Source organism: Octopus bimaculoides, chromosome 5 (assembly GCF_046866305.1).
Source record: "Octopus bimaculoides isolate indiv1 chromosome 5, ASM4686630v1, whole genome shotgun sequence".
Taxonomy (NCBI): Eukaryota; Metazoa; Mollusca; class Cephalopoda; order Octopoda; family Octopodidae; genus Octopus; species Octopus bimaculoides.
The window spans coordinates 50,293,647-50,313,646 of NC_142932.1; the positions used below are offsets into that span (position 1 = coordinate 50,293,647).

General features: G+C 36.1%; 1 protein-coding gene across 2 annotated transcripts in view; it reads left to right on the forward strand.

Annotated features, from left to right (window-relative positions):
* LOC106870955 (glutathione S-transferase) overlaps window positions 1-11,853 on the forward strand; it is an 18,842-nt gene extending 6,989 nt beyond the window's left edge. Inside the window, exons 2-5 of one of the 2 annotated variants that reach the window (XM_089352239.1) lie at window positions 1,123-1,218; window positions 2,409-2,521; window positions 5,806-5,904; window positions 11,650-11,853. In XM_089352239.1, coding sequence (XP_089208365.1) covers window positions 1,123-1,218; window positions 2,409-2,521; window positions 5,806-5,904; window positions 11,650-11,814 — 473 coding nt within the window. In that variant the 3' untranslated portion in view covers window positions 11,815-11,853. The remainder of the gene's footprint in view (window positions 1-1,122; window positions 1,219-2,408; window positions 2,522-5,805; window positions 5,905-11,649) is intronic. The other variant, XM_089352238.1, reaches the window with a different exon arrangement.
* The last annotated feature ends 8,147 nt before the right edge of the window (window positions 11,854-20,000 follow it).

Consider the following 20,000-nt stretch of genomic DNA (forward strand, 5'->3'; position numbering starts at 1 on the left):
ACAAACATATATACATATTTTTAACGATGCGTCCTGCCCTACTCTTCGAAACGCCTGTGTTAGAATGGGGGTAGCTGATGAAGGAAAATGTTCTCTATGTGGCCTCTGTGTGTTCTGTACTCTGGTTATTATTATTTTTTTGTCTACGTTTAATTTGCAATGTCCTGTACCCAGATATGCACCCATATATACAGGTAGACGTAGGTATGCACATACCTGTACGTATATATGTATATACTCACTTATTATTTATTTTATATATATATATATATATATATATATATATATATATATATATATATATATATATATATATATATATATATATATAATCATAAATATACAGGGATTAGCATTGAGTTGCTTCTCCAACATACTGAAAATTTAGAAATAGCAGTCAAAGAACTACTGATTCTAAACTACAAATTTTTCTCTAAACGGATGGCGATATTTATGGCACAGATAGAACAAAAAACCGGAGGGGAAAGCATAAACAAAACAAGTCTTTAGTTAATCGGATACGATCGTTTCATGGTTAAGAGAATGAAAATTTCCCTATTCCAAATCATCAGTCCGATATTCTGATAAATTTGAAAGTGTCTCTAAAAACATTCACGGTAATTTTTGGCCATGCGACACCAAAAATCAACGATAAGAAAGGCACTTACGAATTCATCGGTTTTTTGTTCTATGTGTGCCATAAATATCGCCATCCATTTAGAGAAAAATTTGTAGTTTAGAATCAGTAGTTCTTTGACTGCTATTTCTAAATTTTCAGTATGTTGGAGAAGCAACTCAATGCTAATCCCTGTATATTTATGATGATAAATGGTTTTACCGATAAAGGTTTTTTCATACTGAACTACTTGGCAAAAATGTTAATTATTAATTCTATTATTAATTGACGATTCCCTGCCCTTATTCTTGTATATATATATATATATATATATATATATATATATATATACATACAAATATGCACACACATATACATATATATAAAAGAAGAGGTGTCTATTTACTTTTAGGATGTCTGTGTATGTATATAGGACGAACGATAAAACCGCCTTTGTTTGTTTCCTCTATATTTCTAATTAACTTGAAAATGTGGTTTATCTATAGGTATACCTTCTAAAGCAATTCCCGTACTCATTATTGACGGCACTACAGTTTTGAGTCAGAGCATGGCGATCATTCGTTATTTAGGAAGGTTATATGGCAAGTATTAAATGTGTCGGCACTCATTCTAACACAAATTGTAGCTGTTACTTTTCTCGTCGTATACGTTGCTGTTGTTTAAGCTTATTGTTAGCTTTGATTGAAGAGATCTGTGATCAAAAGCAGTCGAACCGTAACCATTCAGTCTTTTTCCTGTGCATAGGGAAACAATTAGGTGCCTTTTTCGTGCTACCGCTACTAGTTAGGTTGCCGTGTAACATGTAAGATAAAAATAAATAAATAAATAAGTAAATAAAAACAGGGAATAAGGAAAAAGCTAAGAGAGGAGTATTCGAGAGGCAAAGCGGAGGTGGGTGGCTTTATGCCAGGCACCAAAAGGTTAAAGTATGATAGAGAGACAAGCGCAGATATCTTGCTATAGAGGAGATACATGGCTGAAGGAGATAAAGGGAAGGGAATGAGGAAGTGTAAGAGCAAACTCTCGACTCTAAAACTCATTATCTATCATCTGCAGTCAGTCGTCACGATTATGCCTGTTGATAGTTTTGGCATGACTTGGTTGGCTTTCTCCATACTGGTCGGGTTTTTGCTTGAGTTTGCCATTTATTATGATCAATTCCTTTCCACTTCATGTTCCTTTTTACAGTATCTTTGAATCTTAGTCTAGTTCTTCCCTGGTCTCTTTTCCCCTTACACAGTTGGGTGTAAAGGATTTGTCTGGGGAGCCTGTTGTTGTCCATCCTGTGTACATGGCCCAACCAAAGTAAATTTCTAATGCGTCCTTTTCTCAGGCTGGATCTACGTGGCCTAGTGGTTTGGTAAAGTCGTCGGTCCAATTCCGTGGCCGGACAACCGTTTTGTATTTGAACCATGTGCTAGTGCAGCTCTGTTTACCTCCAGCTGTCACATTCATAATGATCCTTTGGATCAAATATAAAGGATGAGGGGTGAGCGGATGTTTATATCTGCTCGCAACTATTTAGGTGCCCAAAACAATAGTAGAAATGACGGCACACAACACCAGATCATATCTGCTTTAGAATAACAGCTGGCTGTAATTCATACTTTTCTAAGACAATGGAGTGTGGTTTGAGTGATATGTGACTTCTATTTCTTTAAGTTAAGACATTTGACTTGATTTAGAGTAATTTTCAACTCACCGCCCTGTACTTCTGTTTTTTACGTTTTGAAATAATTTTTATTTCATATATTTCTTTGCCTATTACCAGGTTTCTACGGTAAAACCGTTTATGAAGAATACGTTATTGATGAAGTTGTAGAATGTGTAATGCATATTTTGAACGCTCTTATTCAACTAGAAACCTGTACGGAAAGTTTGAAGGTAGGAATCTTACTTTTGAATATATTCATTATACTAACCCTTCCACAGTTCACACATTATTACTTAGAACAGATCTAGTCTTTTTCATTTACAAAATGAGCCACCTTTAATTTTGCTCAGATTGCTTTCAATTTTGGTGTATCGATGCAACTCTGAATTTTGATTTCGTACAACCAATTATTTTATCTCGTAAATTAAGGAATCTGATGTTATTTGGACTTAAAGTGTGTTGTGGTTCACAAGATGATGCATGCTGATCTCATTATGTATCAGTAAGATGATGCATGCTGATCTCATTATGTATTTTTGTTTATTTAGAAACCTACAATGAACAGTTCCTATCACAGATGCTAAACTATAAATTTCACAGGGCACAACCTTAAAGTTGACACCGCTCCGCTAAACGCACAAAATTTCTGTCACACTATTAGCTGAAAATACAGAGTTTTTCAGATTTTTAAACCTCTGTAATTTTTCCTCCATTTTTTTGTCCACAACATCACACCTTCATAGCAATGAGACTGAAAAACTACATTATTATAGCCGATTTTCAGATTTTTTACTTCCTTTTAAAAAATGCATATTTTGCGAATGAAAAAAGCTAGATCCCTTAGAAGCGTGACTGCAAAGACTACTTTGTGCAGACACCCTTACATGATTTTCCCCCCAAAAAATTTTCGACCCCGTACCACCATCATCTTGGGTTTATTAAAAATCAAATAAAACAAAACTGGTGTACAGAAAAAGAAATTATTCAGATATAACAACGACAATAATAATAACAACAACAACAACAACAACAACAACAATAATAATAATAACAATAATAATAATAATAATAATAATAATAATAATAATAATAATAATAATAATAATAATGCATCTCTCTCTCTTCAAAGCACCAGTTTTAATTCCTACTAGAACCATGCTGGATATTTATTTACAACTAAGAGAGTCCCAGTCAAAACACCATAAGCTATGATCCTAATATAATACAAAGATATAACTAAAAAATATATGACGTGTCTCTGCAACTTTTAATTTATTTCTCAACAGAATCCTTTTCTGTTTGGGTAGTAAGGAGCGCTGCAATAGGCACCTTCTGTCGGCGGTGATGCACCTGCCCTACCCACCCCATCAGCCATCTACCATGGACCATCTTCCGTTATGTCCAATATCTACCTCACTTCAGTATTTACAACCACTTCTAAACAGGCTATGACGTCTACTGGTGCACATAAGTTATTGTTATTTTAGTTAGGCTAGAGACGCCTACTGGTGTTCAGCCTATCGGCCAGAGACAATCATGTGTACAACTATAACCATAATATATTCTGTGAACATTATAACTTAATTGTTACCTTATTGACGACACCTGAGTAGAAGTAATAAAGTTTATTCTAATCAATAAGAAAATAGAACAATGTACGTTACTATTCCTAGTGAAAGAATGGCACGTGGACAAAGAAAATATTCAACTTCAAGGCGGGATCAACAAACCTTGACCCTACACTGCATTCTCCATCTCATTATCAATATTCTTCCCTAGCTTTCGCTAAAAAGTATTCTATTTTGTGTAGCTTTGATATCATCAGGCAAACCATTGTACGCAGAACATCCAACAAAATCTAACATTTTCTTCGATCTATTTAGAAGACCAGTGGTTCTCAACCGGAATCCATATGAAATTTTGGTGTTAATATTTATGTGCAGTAAATTGCTTGTAGTTCTACAATATACTAGATATTATAATTTTTATACAGTTCCTAATAATATCTAATTATAATAATGCAGTAGGAATTTGTTTATTATACTTTGAAAAGCTATGGAAGTCCAGTAAAGTAAGATATGAATCCAAGGGGTCCATAAACAAAAACTGGTTCAGAACCACTGATTTAGTTTAATCCTATCAATGAATATTTTGTTCTGATTTCTATTTTCCTTACTATTCATTTCGAAGTTGGTCATTGCATACATATCAAGTTAGCGTTTATGAGCAAACAATGATAGCTTTTTCGTAATGAATGATTTGGAAGATATTTGAAATCTTGTATTTTTATTTTTATTCTTTGAAAAAGCGAACTGATATGTACTGAGCGATGTGTTCCTTCCAGTATTCTCAAGAACTTTTTTTGATAAAGTATAATTTCCTTTATTAAATAATCATGTTTATTGCACCATACCACGTTTGAATAAATTAGTATCGGATATGTCATCGAAATATAGGGGGTTCCTATAAGGTTGTTATCCACCTCTGATTGAAACTCTCCCGTATGACATGTACGCATGCTCAGTGACTTGCTTTAACAGTTGCAATCAGCTGAATGCACATTGCCAGTGACCTTTGACATAATTACCCACACTCTGTGGTCAGGATTCTTTTTTTGGTTTGATGTCGGTATCGAAGGGATTACCAGACACCGGACAATACAGTGAGAGCAGCTTTCACTCACATCGTGGTATTCGATGCTGTGTACGTGTCTGTCGTGGTAAAATATGCCACTCCTTAACTGTTGCTTTGCTTTCATCCGTAGCACGAGGTAATTATGTCATTATCTGTGAAATTCGGCAACTTACAAAGATCTTTAGATCAGGCTATACTTCACCGAGAGGAGATATAAGCTTCTGCTTATTCCTGTCTGAAGTATCGTCCGATACTTCAGACTTATCGTCCGATGAATTACTTTGTTGACATTCTTCATCGACAGAATTTTTATTCCTTTCAACCTTTCAGTCAAGTCCGCCTTTCTTCCAGTAACATACTGTCCATGTAATCTTAAATATTTCTTTAACTCAGGCACAGTAAGTATTTCGATAGCTGAATCATCAAGCTGCTTTATATCCATGATAAGACGTAAAACAATAACAATGGCGTGGGTAGTCTGCGGAAGTTTAATTATATACATGGAGCGCCGCCTAGCCAAGGGAGATAACCTACTTATAGGAAAGCCCTATAGAGAGATATTAATACTTTCTTATTTACGCAATGTCTAGTTTTGAACGCAATACCGATGAGACGGGGGGGGGGGCAATCCTAAATTTTGATGACGATACAATCAATTAAAAATAACCATTGAACGCGGTGCTCCCGTATATAATTGCAGTGACGCAATTAACGTACTAAAACTAGTAAAAAAAAAAGGATTATAGAGACGGACGAAATGCCGCTAAGCATTTTTTCCGACGAGTTAACCATTCTGTCAGTTCACTACTTTACCCTGCATGTATAATATTCAGTTTAATTTCTATTATGTTTTTAATTTTTTTTCTTTTTTTTTTTTTAGAAGAAAGTGACAGAAAGATACAATGAAGTTTGTGAAAGAGTTCTTGAATATGTGGAAAGCAAGCTGGAACCTGGCCAGCTGTACATAGTGGGGAATTCCGTAAGTTTGATGGTTAAAATATCCATTAGCCAACCAACTTCTCCACCTACTATTCCTAATGCGTGAAGAGAGGTCGCTCGTCGGAGTAGAGTCGTCATGCAACTCCTTCACAAGGTTCTAGCAGAAGCAGCTATCATTACACTTTCCGGTGGGATTCCCAAACGTGACCAACTGAGACTACGGATATTATTCATCTCGCTTAGGTCTCCTGCCGGTTTATTCGACTTGAAGAATCTAATCACATGCCCATAGTACTGGAGCTGTGACCTCTCACTGCAGAGAAATGGTGGTTATCTGGGATGCATACTCAGTTTAGAATATTTAAAACTAATTCGTACCCGTGGGAAAATGCACGGAAAATGCATTATCAGCAAAGCAGTAATTAAAGCGTTAATTAAATAAATATGTTACTCTTTATCATAATACTAGAATAAACAGACATACATACATATATACATACATACATACACACACACACACACACACACACACACACACACATACATTCATACATACATACATACATAGGTCATGCGAGGTCATGCGAGGTCATGCGCTGTTTATCTTGATATGAGATCACAATGTCACACACATATGGTTGTGATGCATGTGCCTGGTGTACCCTTATCAGAAGGGTAGTCATGATGGGTATAATGGGCTTCGTATATTTTATCCCAGTGTCACTTTGATGGCATGCACTGCTCTCTCATACATACATACATACATACATACATATATTTTAAAGAAGATTGTTGTGTAAGGCCGGAATAATACGAGAAGGCACAAAGTAAATTACAGAAGGAAAATAAAACAAAACAAAGATGCAGTTTTACCTTGTATTTCTATATTTTGGGGTGAAGACTCCTTCATCAGGACATTTAGAAAAAACGGTGGTTGGTAAAAGTTGTTCCTCACACACATCTGAGCGACGACTTTTTCCAACGACCGATTTAACATTTTGAGCTCAAAGACTTCGATCAACTAAAATTATCCACATAATTCGTAGAGAATCCCACCTATGAATGTTTAAGATTTAAACACAGGAAGTAATAGGAGATAACTTCAATAAGTCTCATGCGCATATTAACATTTTTGAACCGTGTAAACAATGAATATTAGAGTTAACCTAATCTTTAAAGCTTACAGCTGAAAGCAGCAGGTATATTTCAGGCATTATATCACATAGATGAGACCTTACTGTATTTCTGTTCAGTAAAACACGCTCACCTGTGGCATTTTCTCTCAATCACATCGTTGATGTTCAAGCTCGCCGTCACTACTCAGTTCATTTCTCTCTCTCCCTCTCTCTCTCCCAAACTCTCCCTTTCTCGCTCTTTGTATCGCTCTTTCTCCTTCTCTTGTTCTCTAACTCACTTTTACACACACACACACACACACACATGCATACACACACGCCCATATATATATATATATAACTACATATACACACACACACATATATATATATATATATATATATATATATATATATATATATATATATATATATATATATATATATATATATATATATATATATATATATATATATATATATATATTTATAAACATATACATATATATATGCATATATTATATATATGTATGTGTGTGTGTGTTTGTATGTATGTATGTATGTATGTATGTATGCATGCGACGTTTGTATATTGTTATTATTGTCCTCTTAGTTAACAAATAAACAGGTAAATTGACACAATTCCATGTCTGCAAGTTGATGAATACCACCTATTCCCCTCCATTTTCTTATTGCTATATAAATTAAGGGTAAAATATCCTTTTACCCGCACCCATTTATTGCACTTGGTAATACAAAGGGAAAACACTAATGTAATAATAATGGGGTATTCTTCCAGCAGTATATTGGATAGATATTATTCCTTAGTGGGTTGGATTCACAACCCCTAACTTTCTTGGATATGGTGTCGCATGGCCAAAAATTACCGTGAATTTTTTTAGAGACACTTTCAAATTTATCAGAATATTTGGACTGAAGATTGGAATAGTGAAATTTTCATTCGCTTAACCATGAAACGATTCGTACCCAATTAACTAAAGACTTGTTTTGTTTACGCTTTTCCCTCCGCTTTTTTGTTCTATGTGTGCCATAAATATCGCCATCCGTTTAAAGAAAAAATTGTAGTTTAGAATCAGTAGTTCTTTGACTGCTATTTCTAAATTTTCAGTATGTTGGAGAAGCAACTCAATGCTAATCCCTGTATATTTATGACGATAAATGGTTTTACCGATAAAGGTTTTTTCATACTGAACTACTTGGCAAAATTGTTAATTATTAATTCTATTATTAATTGACGATTCCCTGCCCTTATTCTTGTATATTTTATATTTGATATCTCTAAGTTAGATGGTTAAACCGTAATCCCTCCACAAGAGGACTTCTTTTCATACGGGACTATTTGTGACGCACATGGAATAGATTTCTTTGGGGTGAGATGCCTGAACTCACTGGCCGATGAATTCGTAAGTGCCTTTCTTATCGTTGATTTTTGGTGTCGCATGGCCAAAAATTACCGTGAATTTTTTTAGAGACACTTTCAAATTTATCAGAATATTTGGAATAGTGAAATTTTCATTCGCTTAACCATGAAACGATTCGTATCCAATTAACTAAAGACTTGTTTTGTTTACGCTTTTCCCTCCGCTTTTTTGTTCTATGTGTGCCATAAATATCGCCATCCGTTTAGAGAAAAATTTGTAGTCTAGAATCAGTAGTTCTTTGACTGCTATTTCTAAATTTTCAGTATGTTGGAGAAGCAACTCAATGCTAATCCCTGTATATTTATGACGATATATATATATATATATATATATATATTTCGTTTTTGGATTTGGTTTGCAAGATTCTTTATGTGAGTTCGTGTGTTGAAGCATATTCTGTTGTGTCTGGGGAGAGTCATTTTATTTTTGTGCCTTATAATTTAACACATTCACCGGTAAAATTTCCACTTATTTCCTATTTTTATTTTCCTAAAATTATCGTTGCGTCTTGCAACCTTTTCAATAGTCTTGTCTCTGTCCGTTATTTACACTGCGTTCCTTTTTGTTTGTTTGTGCGCATGTGTGTGGGTCAGTGTGTGTGTGTTTGTATGTGTGTGTGCCTATGCATGCATGTATGAATGTATACATGTGTGCATCTGTATGTATGTATTCTGCATATTCATGTGCTTGTATGTCCGTGTTTGTGTATTTTGTATGTGTGTGTGTGAGCGTGTGCTTGTATATGTATGTACCTCTGTTCCCTTGTGTGTGCATGTCTGTGCGTGCGTGTGATTTGCAACTATGTACCATGTTTGTATGTATGGGTGTGCATTTCCATATGTGTGGACACGTGTCTCCATATGTGTCCTTGTGTGAAGTAAAGTGTGTGTGTATATATGGTCATGTGTTTCAGTCTCCATTTGCGTATGTGTGCTTGTCTGTTCATATTACCTATGTACCTATCCGTCTGTATATTGATCTGTTTATTTTCATATCTATATGCTTACATACATGTGCACACACACATATACACCCCCACAAACACATACATTGATCTACATAACAGCTCACTAACTATTCTACTCTACCTGTGTAAACCGTGAGTATGGGGGTATGATATCTACTATGTATATTTCCTATTTAGTACTGGGGAAGTTTCATTTATAAGGATGTGCTCCTGTATTTGTCTGAGTGTTGGGTCTTTTGGGTGCTTGGATAAGATGTGGATGTCAAGTTGACCCAAGTTGCTTCCATGGTGGTTTTGGTATGTTGGTAGAGTATGGAGGATTGGTTTTTGTCGTCATATTGTCTCAGATGTTCATTTAGTCGTTCCGCAATGCTCCTAGATGTCTCACTTATGTACGCCATGTTCATGTCTTTACAAGCCCCTTCTATGCATCTTATGCGGTAAACTATATTTCGAGCGAGTTCTACAGTTAATGCCAGGGATAATCCTACATACCATGCAGTTATCATTGGTGCATATGGTATTCTCAAAGGGGTACGTCCTACATAGTTGTGATCTGACGGAGTTCCCTGGCTTTTCAGCAATCTTTATGTTGAGTTTGGTCTCCTTCAGAGCTTTTCTAAATCTACGGGCTAGTTCTCCATGGGCTGTGGCCTCTACAAACATCACTCCTTGATATTTGTCGGTTTTATACCACGTGTTCGCTTTGTCACAAGTTCTTTGTATCCTATTTCATTCTTTGTTTCTATATCTAGGGTAGGTAGCACTGGTATCATTACGTATAATGTTGTCTAATTTCTTTCTAGCACCCCTGTATACTCGAACCCTATCTTTCTGATCAAATGCAGAGAACTGCATGCGGTGCATGAAGTTCTGTATGTTTTCTCGTTTCATAGGATTCCCATAGTGGGGACACATTGTTCATTATTCTACTATCAGTATGTTAATTTTCATGTTGTGTGACAAAGCTGAGTTCTTGTGAACAACATATTTTGAAGTTAATGGTTTCATGTAATAGAAGTGGAGGGGCTGCACTCTATTGCTCACAGTCTCTAACCAAAGTTCAGTATCAAGTACAGGGAGTCTATTGTTGGGGTGCTTAGTGGAGTAATCTATAGTTACCTTGATACTTTGGTGGATGGAGTTAGCTATTTGCTGGATGCTCTCCATTACGTTCTTCTCAGTTTCTACATTATCGTCACTAAAGTTGGTCCTAACTAAGGTATTAATGTCATCTACATATCTACTGTAGAGTAGAAGAGTTGTGGATTGTTCTGCTAACATTTGTTTAAGTTTTCTGGCCCAGCAAGTCATGAAGAAGCCAGCCACATCTCCAGCTGCACCGATGGCTGCACCTTGAACCTGCATGTATAATTTTTTGTTAAACTTTACTGTGGTTTTTCAAGGTTATTTTTACACTGGCCCTTATTGCATGTGCAATCATTTCTTTCACCTGATTGTTGTTCTCAGGGTTTGGGTGGGTGCGGTACAGCCACTCCACCGCTCTCTGGTGATTTTCTTCACTGTTGAAGTGATGGTGGGTGGTCTTCCCCTCTGTGACCTGGTGGGGCAGAATCTACTGAGGTCATGGTCTTCTAAATAGTTACTGTCATAGCATAGTCTGAGGAGGAGGCCCAGTTCCCTCGTGTTGAACTTACAGAATTCCACCTCACTCTCACAGATTACCTGAATGCATTTCTCCACCGCAAAATCTGTCTATAGATAGGTAGAGTGAAATCACATCCATACTACCCACTGCACAACCTGTAGAATAAGTACTAGGCTTACAAAGAAACTAGTATTTGTATTAGGGTATTAGTTAAAAGAAGGGTCTTGATGCTGGTTAGGGTAGTGGTATTTCTGGTAGTTTTGAGCTGGTTGTTCTTTTTTTATTTCTTTGTAAGGCGCAGTCGTGTAGGCGCAGTCGTGTAGGCGCAGTCGTGTAGGCGCAGTCGTGTAGGCGCAGTCGTGTAGGTGCAGTCGTGGCTATGTGTAAAAATATTTGCTTCCCAACCACATGGTTCCGGGTTTAGTCTCGCTGCATGGCAACTTGGGGAAGTGTTTTCTACTATAACCTCGAGTCAACCAAATCCTTGGGAGTGGATTTGATAGCGGGAAAATAGAAGCCCATCCTCTGTGTGTGTGTGTTTGTGTGTGTGTGTGCGAGTGCGTGCGTGCGTGCGTGCGTGCGTGAGTGCGTGCGTGCGTGTGCGCTCGCGCATGTTTTGCTTTTTCTAAATGCATTTCTTTTTTCCAATTAGCTTTCCCTGGCGGATATTGCTTGTTTCATCGTATTGGAATCCCCGGTCCAGGAAGATCCTAATTTGCTGAAAAACTACCAAAATTTGGCTAATCTTCGAGAAAATGTTGCTAAACGACCATCCATTGCCGCATATTTGGAGAGACGTCCAAAATCAAGGTTCTAAACGATGATATGTAAAAGTATTTGAAATAAAAATCTTTCATCAGAAGCAAATACAGCTTTACTCTTATCTTATCTTATCTTCTCTCACATTCCTTTCTACTATAGGCACACAGGCTGAATTTTGGGAGAGGGAGCCAGTGGATTACATCGACCCCAGTGCATAACTGGTACTTATTTTATCGACTCCGAAAGTGCTCGACTGGTACTTATTTTATCGACCCAGAAAGGATTAAAGGTAAAGTCGACCTCAGAGGAATTTGAACTCAGAACGTGAAGGCGGACAAAATGCCGCAAAGCTAACGATTCTGTCAAGTTCGCCTACTTACTATTATGTGTTGTAATAAAAACGATTTCGTACTGACAGGATTAGTAGGTTGTGTTAAGTTATCTCCCCTGAAATGTTTCACGCCTTTGAAAGTAGTCGCCCATTCATCTTGACAAGTGGAAAATTATTTCTTGAATATAATTTAAGGTCGTGAAATGTGAAAAGAGAATGGTAAAATATATATCTCCGTTGAGTTGTAAACAAAGTTATTACCATAAGTAGTTTAAAAGCTGTGTTTTGTTTCTGTGTATGCTCGTGTATATTTGTGTACATGTGTGTGTACGTGTGTCTATGAGTGCGTGTGTGTATGTGCGTGAACGCGCGCTGGAGCTCGAGCATGTGTGATACATACATATATATATGTATGTATCACACATTATAGACTGTCCTACTTCTTCTCACAGGTTTTACGACCTCTCATAGAAATGTTCCTAGAGTTCTGTGTGAGCACGGAAGATCTCAGTAAAATCAGTACTTGCAGATTGTGTAGTAGGTAACATGAATGTGATTTAACACTACCCATCTACAGACAAACATTTTGCTGTGGAGAAACGCATTGAGATAATCTGTGAGAGTGAAGTAGAGTTCCGTAAGGTCAACACGAGGGAACTGGGCCTCATCCTTAGACTAAGCTACGACAGTATCTGTTTAGACGAACATGACTTCAGTAGATTCTGCCCCACCGGGTCACAGAGGGGAAGACCACCCACCATCACTTCAGCAGCGAAGAAAAGCACTACAGAGCGGTGGAATGGCTGGACCGTACCCACCCAGGACCCTGAGAATAATAATCAGGTGAAAGGAATGATTGCACATGCAATAAGGGCTAGCGTAAGAAGCCCTTCAAGAATCACATAGTAAAGTTTAACAAGAAACTATACATGCAGGTTCGAGGTGCAGCCATTGGTGTCGGTATAGCTGGAGATGTGGCCAACCTCTTCATGATCTGGTGGGACAGAAAACTTAAGCAATCCATAGCAGAACAGTCCACAACTCTTCTACTTTATAGTAGATATGTAGATGACGTTAATATCCTAGTTAAAACCAACTCTAGTGACGGTAATGTAGAAACTGAGAAGAACATAATGAAGAGCATCCAGCAAGTAGCTAATTCCTTCCACCAAAGTATCAAGGTAACTATAGATTACCCCACTATGCACCCTAACAATAGACTCCTCGTCCTTGATACTGAACTTTGGTTAGAGACTGTGAACAGAGTGCAGCTCCTCCATTCCTATTACATGAAACCCATAGCTTCGAAATATGTTGTTCACAAGAACTCAGCTTTGTCACACAACATGAAAATTAACATACTGATAGCAGACTTAGTTAGGATAATTAATAACGTGTTCCTTATATGCAAACCCTATGAAACGAGGAAACATGTTCAGAACTTCATGCACCACATGCAATTCTCGGGATATGATCAGAAAGATAGGGTTCGAGTATATAGGGGTGCTAGAAAGAAGTTAGATAACATTATATGTAATGAAACCAGTGGTACCTGCTCTAGATATAGGAGCAAAGACTAGAATAGGATACAAAGATATTGTGACAAAGCAAACAGGGTGAACATGTGGTATAAAACCGACAAATATCAAGGAGTGATGTTTGTAGAGGCCACAGCCCATAGAGAACTAGCCCGTAGATTTTGGAAAGCTCTGATGGAGACCAAACTCAACATTAAGATTGCTGAAAAGCCAGGGAACTCCATCGGATCACAACTATGTGAGAATATAGATTTGAGAATATCATATGCACCAATGATAACTGCAGTGTATGTAGGATTAGCCCAGGCACTAACTGTAGAACTAGAAATGTAGTTTACAGCATAAGATTCATAGAAGGTGCTTGTAAAGACATGAACATGACGTACACAGGGGAGACATCTCGGAGCATTGCGAAAAAACTAAATGAACATCTGAGACAATATGACGACAAAAAACAGTCCTCCATGCTCTACCAACATGCCATAGATCAACATGGAGGCAACTTGGGTCAACTTGACATCCGAATTTTATCCAAGCACCCAAAGGACCCAACACTCAGACAAATACAGGAGTACGTCCTCATAAATGAAACATCTCCAGTACTAAATAGGAAATATACGTAGTAGATAATCATACCCATACCCACAGTTTATATTTATATACAGATAGAATAGTTAGTGGGCTGTTATGAAGATGAATGTATGTGTGTGTGTATATATATATATATCTATATGCACATGTATGTAGGCAAATGGATATGAAAGTAAACAGACAAATATACAGACGGATAGGTACATAGGTAATATGAACAGACAAGCACACGTACACTTACATGCGCAAATGAAAACTGAAACACATGACCATACACACACATACTACACTTCACACAAGGACATATATGGAGACACACGTCCACACAGACGGAGATGCACATCCATACATACAGACACACTGACCCACGCAAATGCGCACAAAAAAAAGGAACGCAGCTTGAATAATGGACAGAGTCAACAGCTACTGAAAAGGTTGCAAGATGCAACGAAAAATTTAGAAAAATAAATAAATAAATGAGTGGAAATTTTTCCGGTGAGTGTTTTTAATTATAAAGGCACTAAAAGAGAATGACTCTCTCCAGACACAACAATACATATTATATATATATATATATATTAGGGACAAAATCCAAAATTACAGGTAAAAACTCAATTAAAATCAACTTATAAAAAATCAAAATTAAATTGAGCTTTATAGATAAAATGTGTGGCTATCGACACACATCTGTGCCCTGACTGTATTTGCCAAGGGAAGTTATCTTTCCCATCTTGATGTACGATACGTACGTACCCGAGTTTCAGGGTTATTCCCCTTCTTCAGCGTACGACAATCGCCGACCTTCGATGCGAAAGACATCCCTTGGCAAATATATGTAACTTTCTCCAGTGAAATTATTCACTGATATCGAAAAAGTGAAAACAAGCAATGTTAAATCTCTGAACGAGGTATTAACAGTAACTGCACGATAAAGTGAAGTATATTTGCCACTTAAATGTGGCTGACCCCGAGGGGTGGATGTTACTGTTGCTTTTAGCCCCAGGAGGGGCTAATATACTTCACTTTATCGTGCAGTTACTGTTAATACCTCGTTTAGAGATTTAACATTGCTTGTTTTCACTTTTTCGATATCAGTGAATAATTTCACTGGAAAAAGTTACATATATTTGCCAAGGGATGTCTTTTGCATCGAAGGTCGGCGATTGTCGTACGCTGAAGAAGGGAAATAACCCTGAAACTCGGGTACGTACGTATCGTAGATCAAGATGGGAAAGATAACTTCCCTTGGCAAATGCAGACAGGGCACAGATGTGTGTCGATAGCCAGCTGGAGGAGATGTCCTCCTGGGGCTAAAAGCAACAGTGATGTTTGTAGAGGCGACAGCCCATGGAGAACTAGCCCGTAGATTTTGGAAAGCTCTGACAATCGCCGACCTTCGATGCAAAAGACATCCCTTGGCAAATATATGTAACTTTCTCCAGTGAAATTATTCACTGATATCGAAAAAGTGAAAACAAGCAATGTTAAATCTCTGAACGAGGTATTAACAGTAACTGCACGATAAAGTGAAGTATATTAGCCCCTCCTGGGGCTAAAAGCAACAGTAACATCCACCCCTCGGGGTCAACCACATTTAAGTGGCAAATATACTTCACTTTATCGTGCAGTTACTGTTAATACCTCGTTCAGAGATTTAACATAAAATATATAGTTTTAGGGAAAATAACCAAGTTTCAAGAACTCATCGATGAAAATTCACTATCACATATAGAAAAATTAACAATTAAAAGCACAATAAATGAGTATAATATAAAACAAAGTAAATATCATAAGATAAAGATAATAAAATGACTACACGTGTTTCATAACTAATTTTAATAGATAACTTATTTAACACTAAATTATTTAGAAGTTATAGTTTCATTTCAACATAATATTAGAACTTCGATTTGAATAGTGTTGATATATTTTCGATTGTTTTTGATTAATAATATTTGATTAATAATTAGTCTTTATTGTTTATAATATAGTTAAAGGTTTTTTTAACTAAAACTTTGCATATATATATATAAAGTTTAATCTTTTATTCTTAATAATTTTTTCTTTCCTAATTTTTTCATTCATAACTTTTTCATTCATATTTTTATTTTTACGTTTGTAGAAATTAATATTCTTGTATTTTTCTATTATTCAATTGATTTTTAATGATAATTAAATAAACGTTTTTAGTTTTAAATAGTATAGCTTTAAATAATACACCGGTTAAATATGTACTAATTTTATCTTCACTATTATTTTAAACTTAAACTTCGTTCAAATTGTATTTAAAACAATGATAATTTAAAACAATGATAATTTATGTAAGCTGGTTTTTGTATATAATATACATGTTAACATATATTATAATGGATGAAGGGATGATTATTGAATGTTTATTATTTTGATATTTTGATATTTTTAATAATTTTTCTATCTTTATAAATAAGTATTTCATATAAATTCATTTGGTACTTATTGTTGGTTGAGATATATATATATCTATTTATTTTATTTATTGACCTGAAGATTAGCTATATTTTTGAATAGAATTTATTTTCGATAATTTCAATTGATTTTAATTGATTTTAATAAATTTAAATTTCCTTTCTATTTGAAAATTAATTATGAAACACGTGTAGTCATTTTATTATCTTTATCTTATGATATTTACTTTGTTTTATATTATACTCATTTATTGTGCTTTTAATTGTTAATTTTTCTATATGTGATAGTGGATTTTCATCGATGAGTTCTTGAAACTTGGTTATTTTCCCTCCGAACTTTCCATCTTTCCGACGAAGGGCTACGCCCGAAACGTCATACACTCTCTCTTTCCTTTCCTGAGCGTCCAATAATACTATCCATATCACGTCCCCACTTTGTTGTTTTTATGTTTTTTTGTTTTTTTGTTTTTGTTTTTTTGAACTATATATATATATATATATATATATATATATATATATATATATATATATCAACAAGCTTAAAGAGAAATGAGCAAAGCTTCTTAATGCAGAGAGAAAAAAAGAACTCAAATATAAAGTGCAGAAGAACAGCAACAGCTGTGCTCTGACCACACTTAGTTGTCTCTGCTGTGGCCATCACCAGAAACCCATGAACTTCCATATAGTCTCTTGATTTGAGAGAACAGCATGCTGTAACAATACTGTAACTGATTACAGTTAAATGAGCTGGGATGTTGACAGCTAATGGTTGCGTGTGTGGACACACTACAGTTAACACTACTGTAGCAAGGCAGATTATACTGTTGGCAGTTAAGTGTCTTGGACCATGGATATTGGAGAATTCCATGACAGTATATGAATTACTGATATGTTAATGTTTAGCGTTTCGTATACTGGTCGTTTAATATTAGGCCACCTAATCTCACTACGTAGTAGCTGAAAGAATGAAGAAGGAAATAAAAATAAGTGAATTATTGAAGGGAAATAATTAATGAGATGGAAAGGCAGAGTTTTTAAGTGGGGAAATAACTCTTAAGTAATAAATAAGGCTTGACAGTGCGGACATTAAGATGAGAGAGACCAACAGACAGACGTGAAATATAACACAAACATTTCTGAAGCTCGTTTGGTTTCAACCTCTCACATTGTACAGAGGCAGATTATATGACTAGACTTCATTTTATGACTTGTGCTACTTATTTTATTGTTCTTAGACGAATAAACAAGATATAAATTGAGAAACTAGGAAGGCATAAAGGTGCATTATCAAGATCCAGCACATCATCACCTTGATATAATATCACGTATCACCAGTCTTGTATCAAATTGCACACAGAGTTTTGGCAGCGTGCAAATAAATATACTTCACCTCTAAATATTTGTAAATATCTTAGTTTTCGTCTTATTTCTTCCCGCTCTCCATAGAGCATCAAGTAACGAGAGATCGCCGCCCAGCACATACGCAATGCGTATCATGAGTTTCTTCGCTGGTCAGGCCAATATCTGTTAGGCCCTCCTCCACACACATCAACCAGGTCTTAACAAGTCTGCCTCGCTTCCTATGCTCCTTCCCTATCTTCCACTTAAGAGACGATCTCACTGGTCACTTCATGGACATGTATAGTACATGAACGGGTATTGTCAGCAACGTTACGGTGATCCCGTAAATTTCTCAGCCAATCCCTTTCAATGATTTCTTCAATCGTGATGTGGTTGCGCAAAAAAAATTTTAGTATGGACTTATTCTACGGCAACGTCTACGGAAGACACCTGAAGCTCTATAGATTCTGCTGGTCTGTTTTCAACAAAAGTTTATTAGAGTTTACTTTCTTTCATGATGTACCTAGAAATTTTGGGAGAAACACTATAGGGTCATACCATACAGTTTGGAAATCCCAAGTTTAAGCGTTAAACAATGTTATCTGTGCAGCGATTGTCCAAGTTAGTAGTGTCCAAAATGTAACAGTCGTAGAAAGCGTCGTTTCGTTCATCATCCTTTAAATCATACTTGTACTTTTTTGAAATTAATAAATATCTCTCATAAAAAAAGGCTCAAACCTTCTGGAAAGCACATCTCATATCTATCTATCTATCTATATATATATATATATATATATATATATATATATATATATATATATAAACGAAAAGCTAGTTTCGCTAATTAGCTGTTAGCGAGTTAGCGGAACCGTGCCAAACCACTGTAAATGTGTGTGTATATATATATATATATATATATATATAGATAGATACATACATATACAGTGGTGGGCACAGCTAGTTAGCGAAACTAACTTTTCGTTTATATATATATATATATATATATATATATATATATATATATATATATATATATATATATACACACACACACATATACAGTGGTGGGCACGGTTCCGCTAACCCGCTAACAGCTACAAAGAAAAGAGAGTTGGAGCAAGGATGTCACCCTGCTTGACACCATTCTCTATAGGAATGGGTCCCGCCATGCCACTACCAACATGAAATGATTTAATCATAGATACAAAGTAATCCAGACATCCAAATCTGCTAAGTATTTTCCATATCAAAACCCTATTCACAGTATCAAAAGCCTTGGTTAAATCAATGAATACCTGGACAAGATCCATATTCTGCTCGTGGCACTTCTGCATCTGTCTTGCTGTGAAAATCATATCCATTGTCTCTCTACCAGATCGGAAGCCACATTGAGATTCAGATAGGACATCATTTAAGAGATACCCATTCAGGCGGGTAAGAGGCACATTTGCCAGAACCTTGCCAGAAGCTGATAGTAGAGCAATAGCTCTGTAGCTACCACGCAAAGTTCTGACTCCTTTATAGAGAGGAAGAATAATTGCATCCTCCCAGTCGTTAGGCATTGCACTATCCCTCCAGACTACACTAATAAGTTCATGAGGGGACTGTATGATGTAATCACCACCAAATCGCAAGACCTCAGCACAAATTCCATCCCTTCCAAGTGCCCTACAAAGATTCAATTTACTTACTGATATCATTACCTTATCTATTGAGGGTGTAGAATTTAAGGAGACAATGATAGGTCTTTGTTGCATAGTATCAATCCACAACTGTTTCATCCACAACTGACTCATGGTTTAGGAGTTCAGAGAAGTGTTCAATCCAGTGACCTGTGATTTTTGTTGATTTAGTAAAAAGAGTAGAAAACTCTTTTGGAAAGCAAAGGAGTTGATGCGGAGCTCTTAGGTCCATAAACTTGCTTCATAAGTCGGTAAAGCTTTTGCTGTCATTTGATTCAGCCTGAACTTCACGAGCAAGATCCTCCCACCAAATG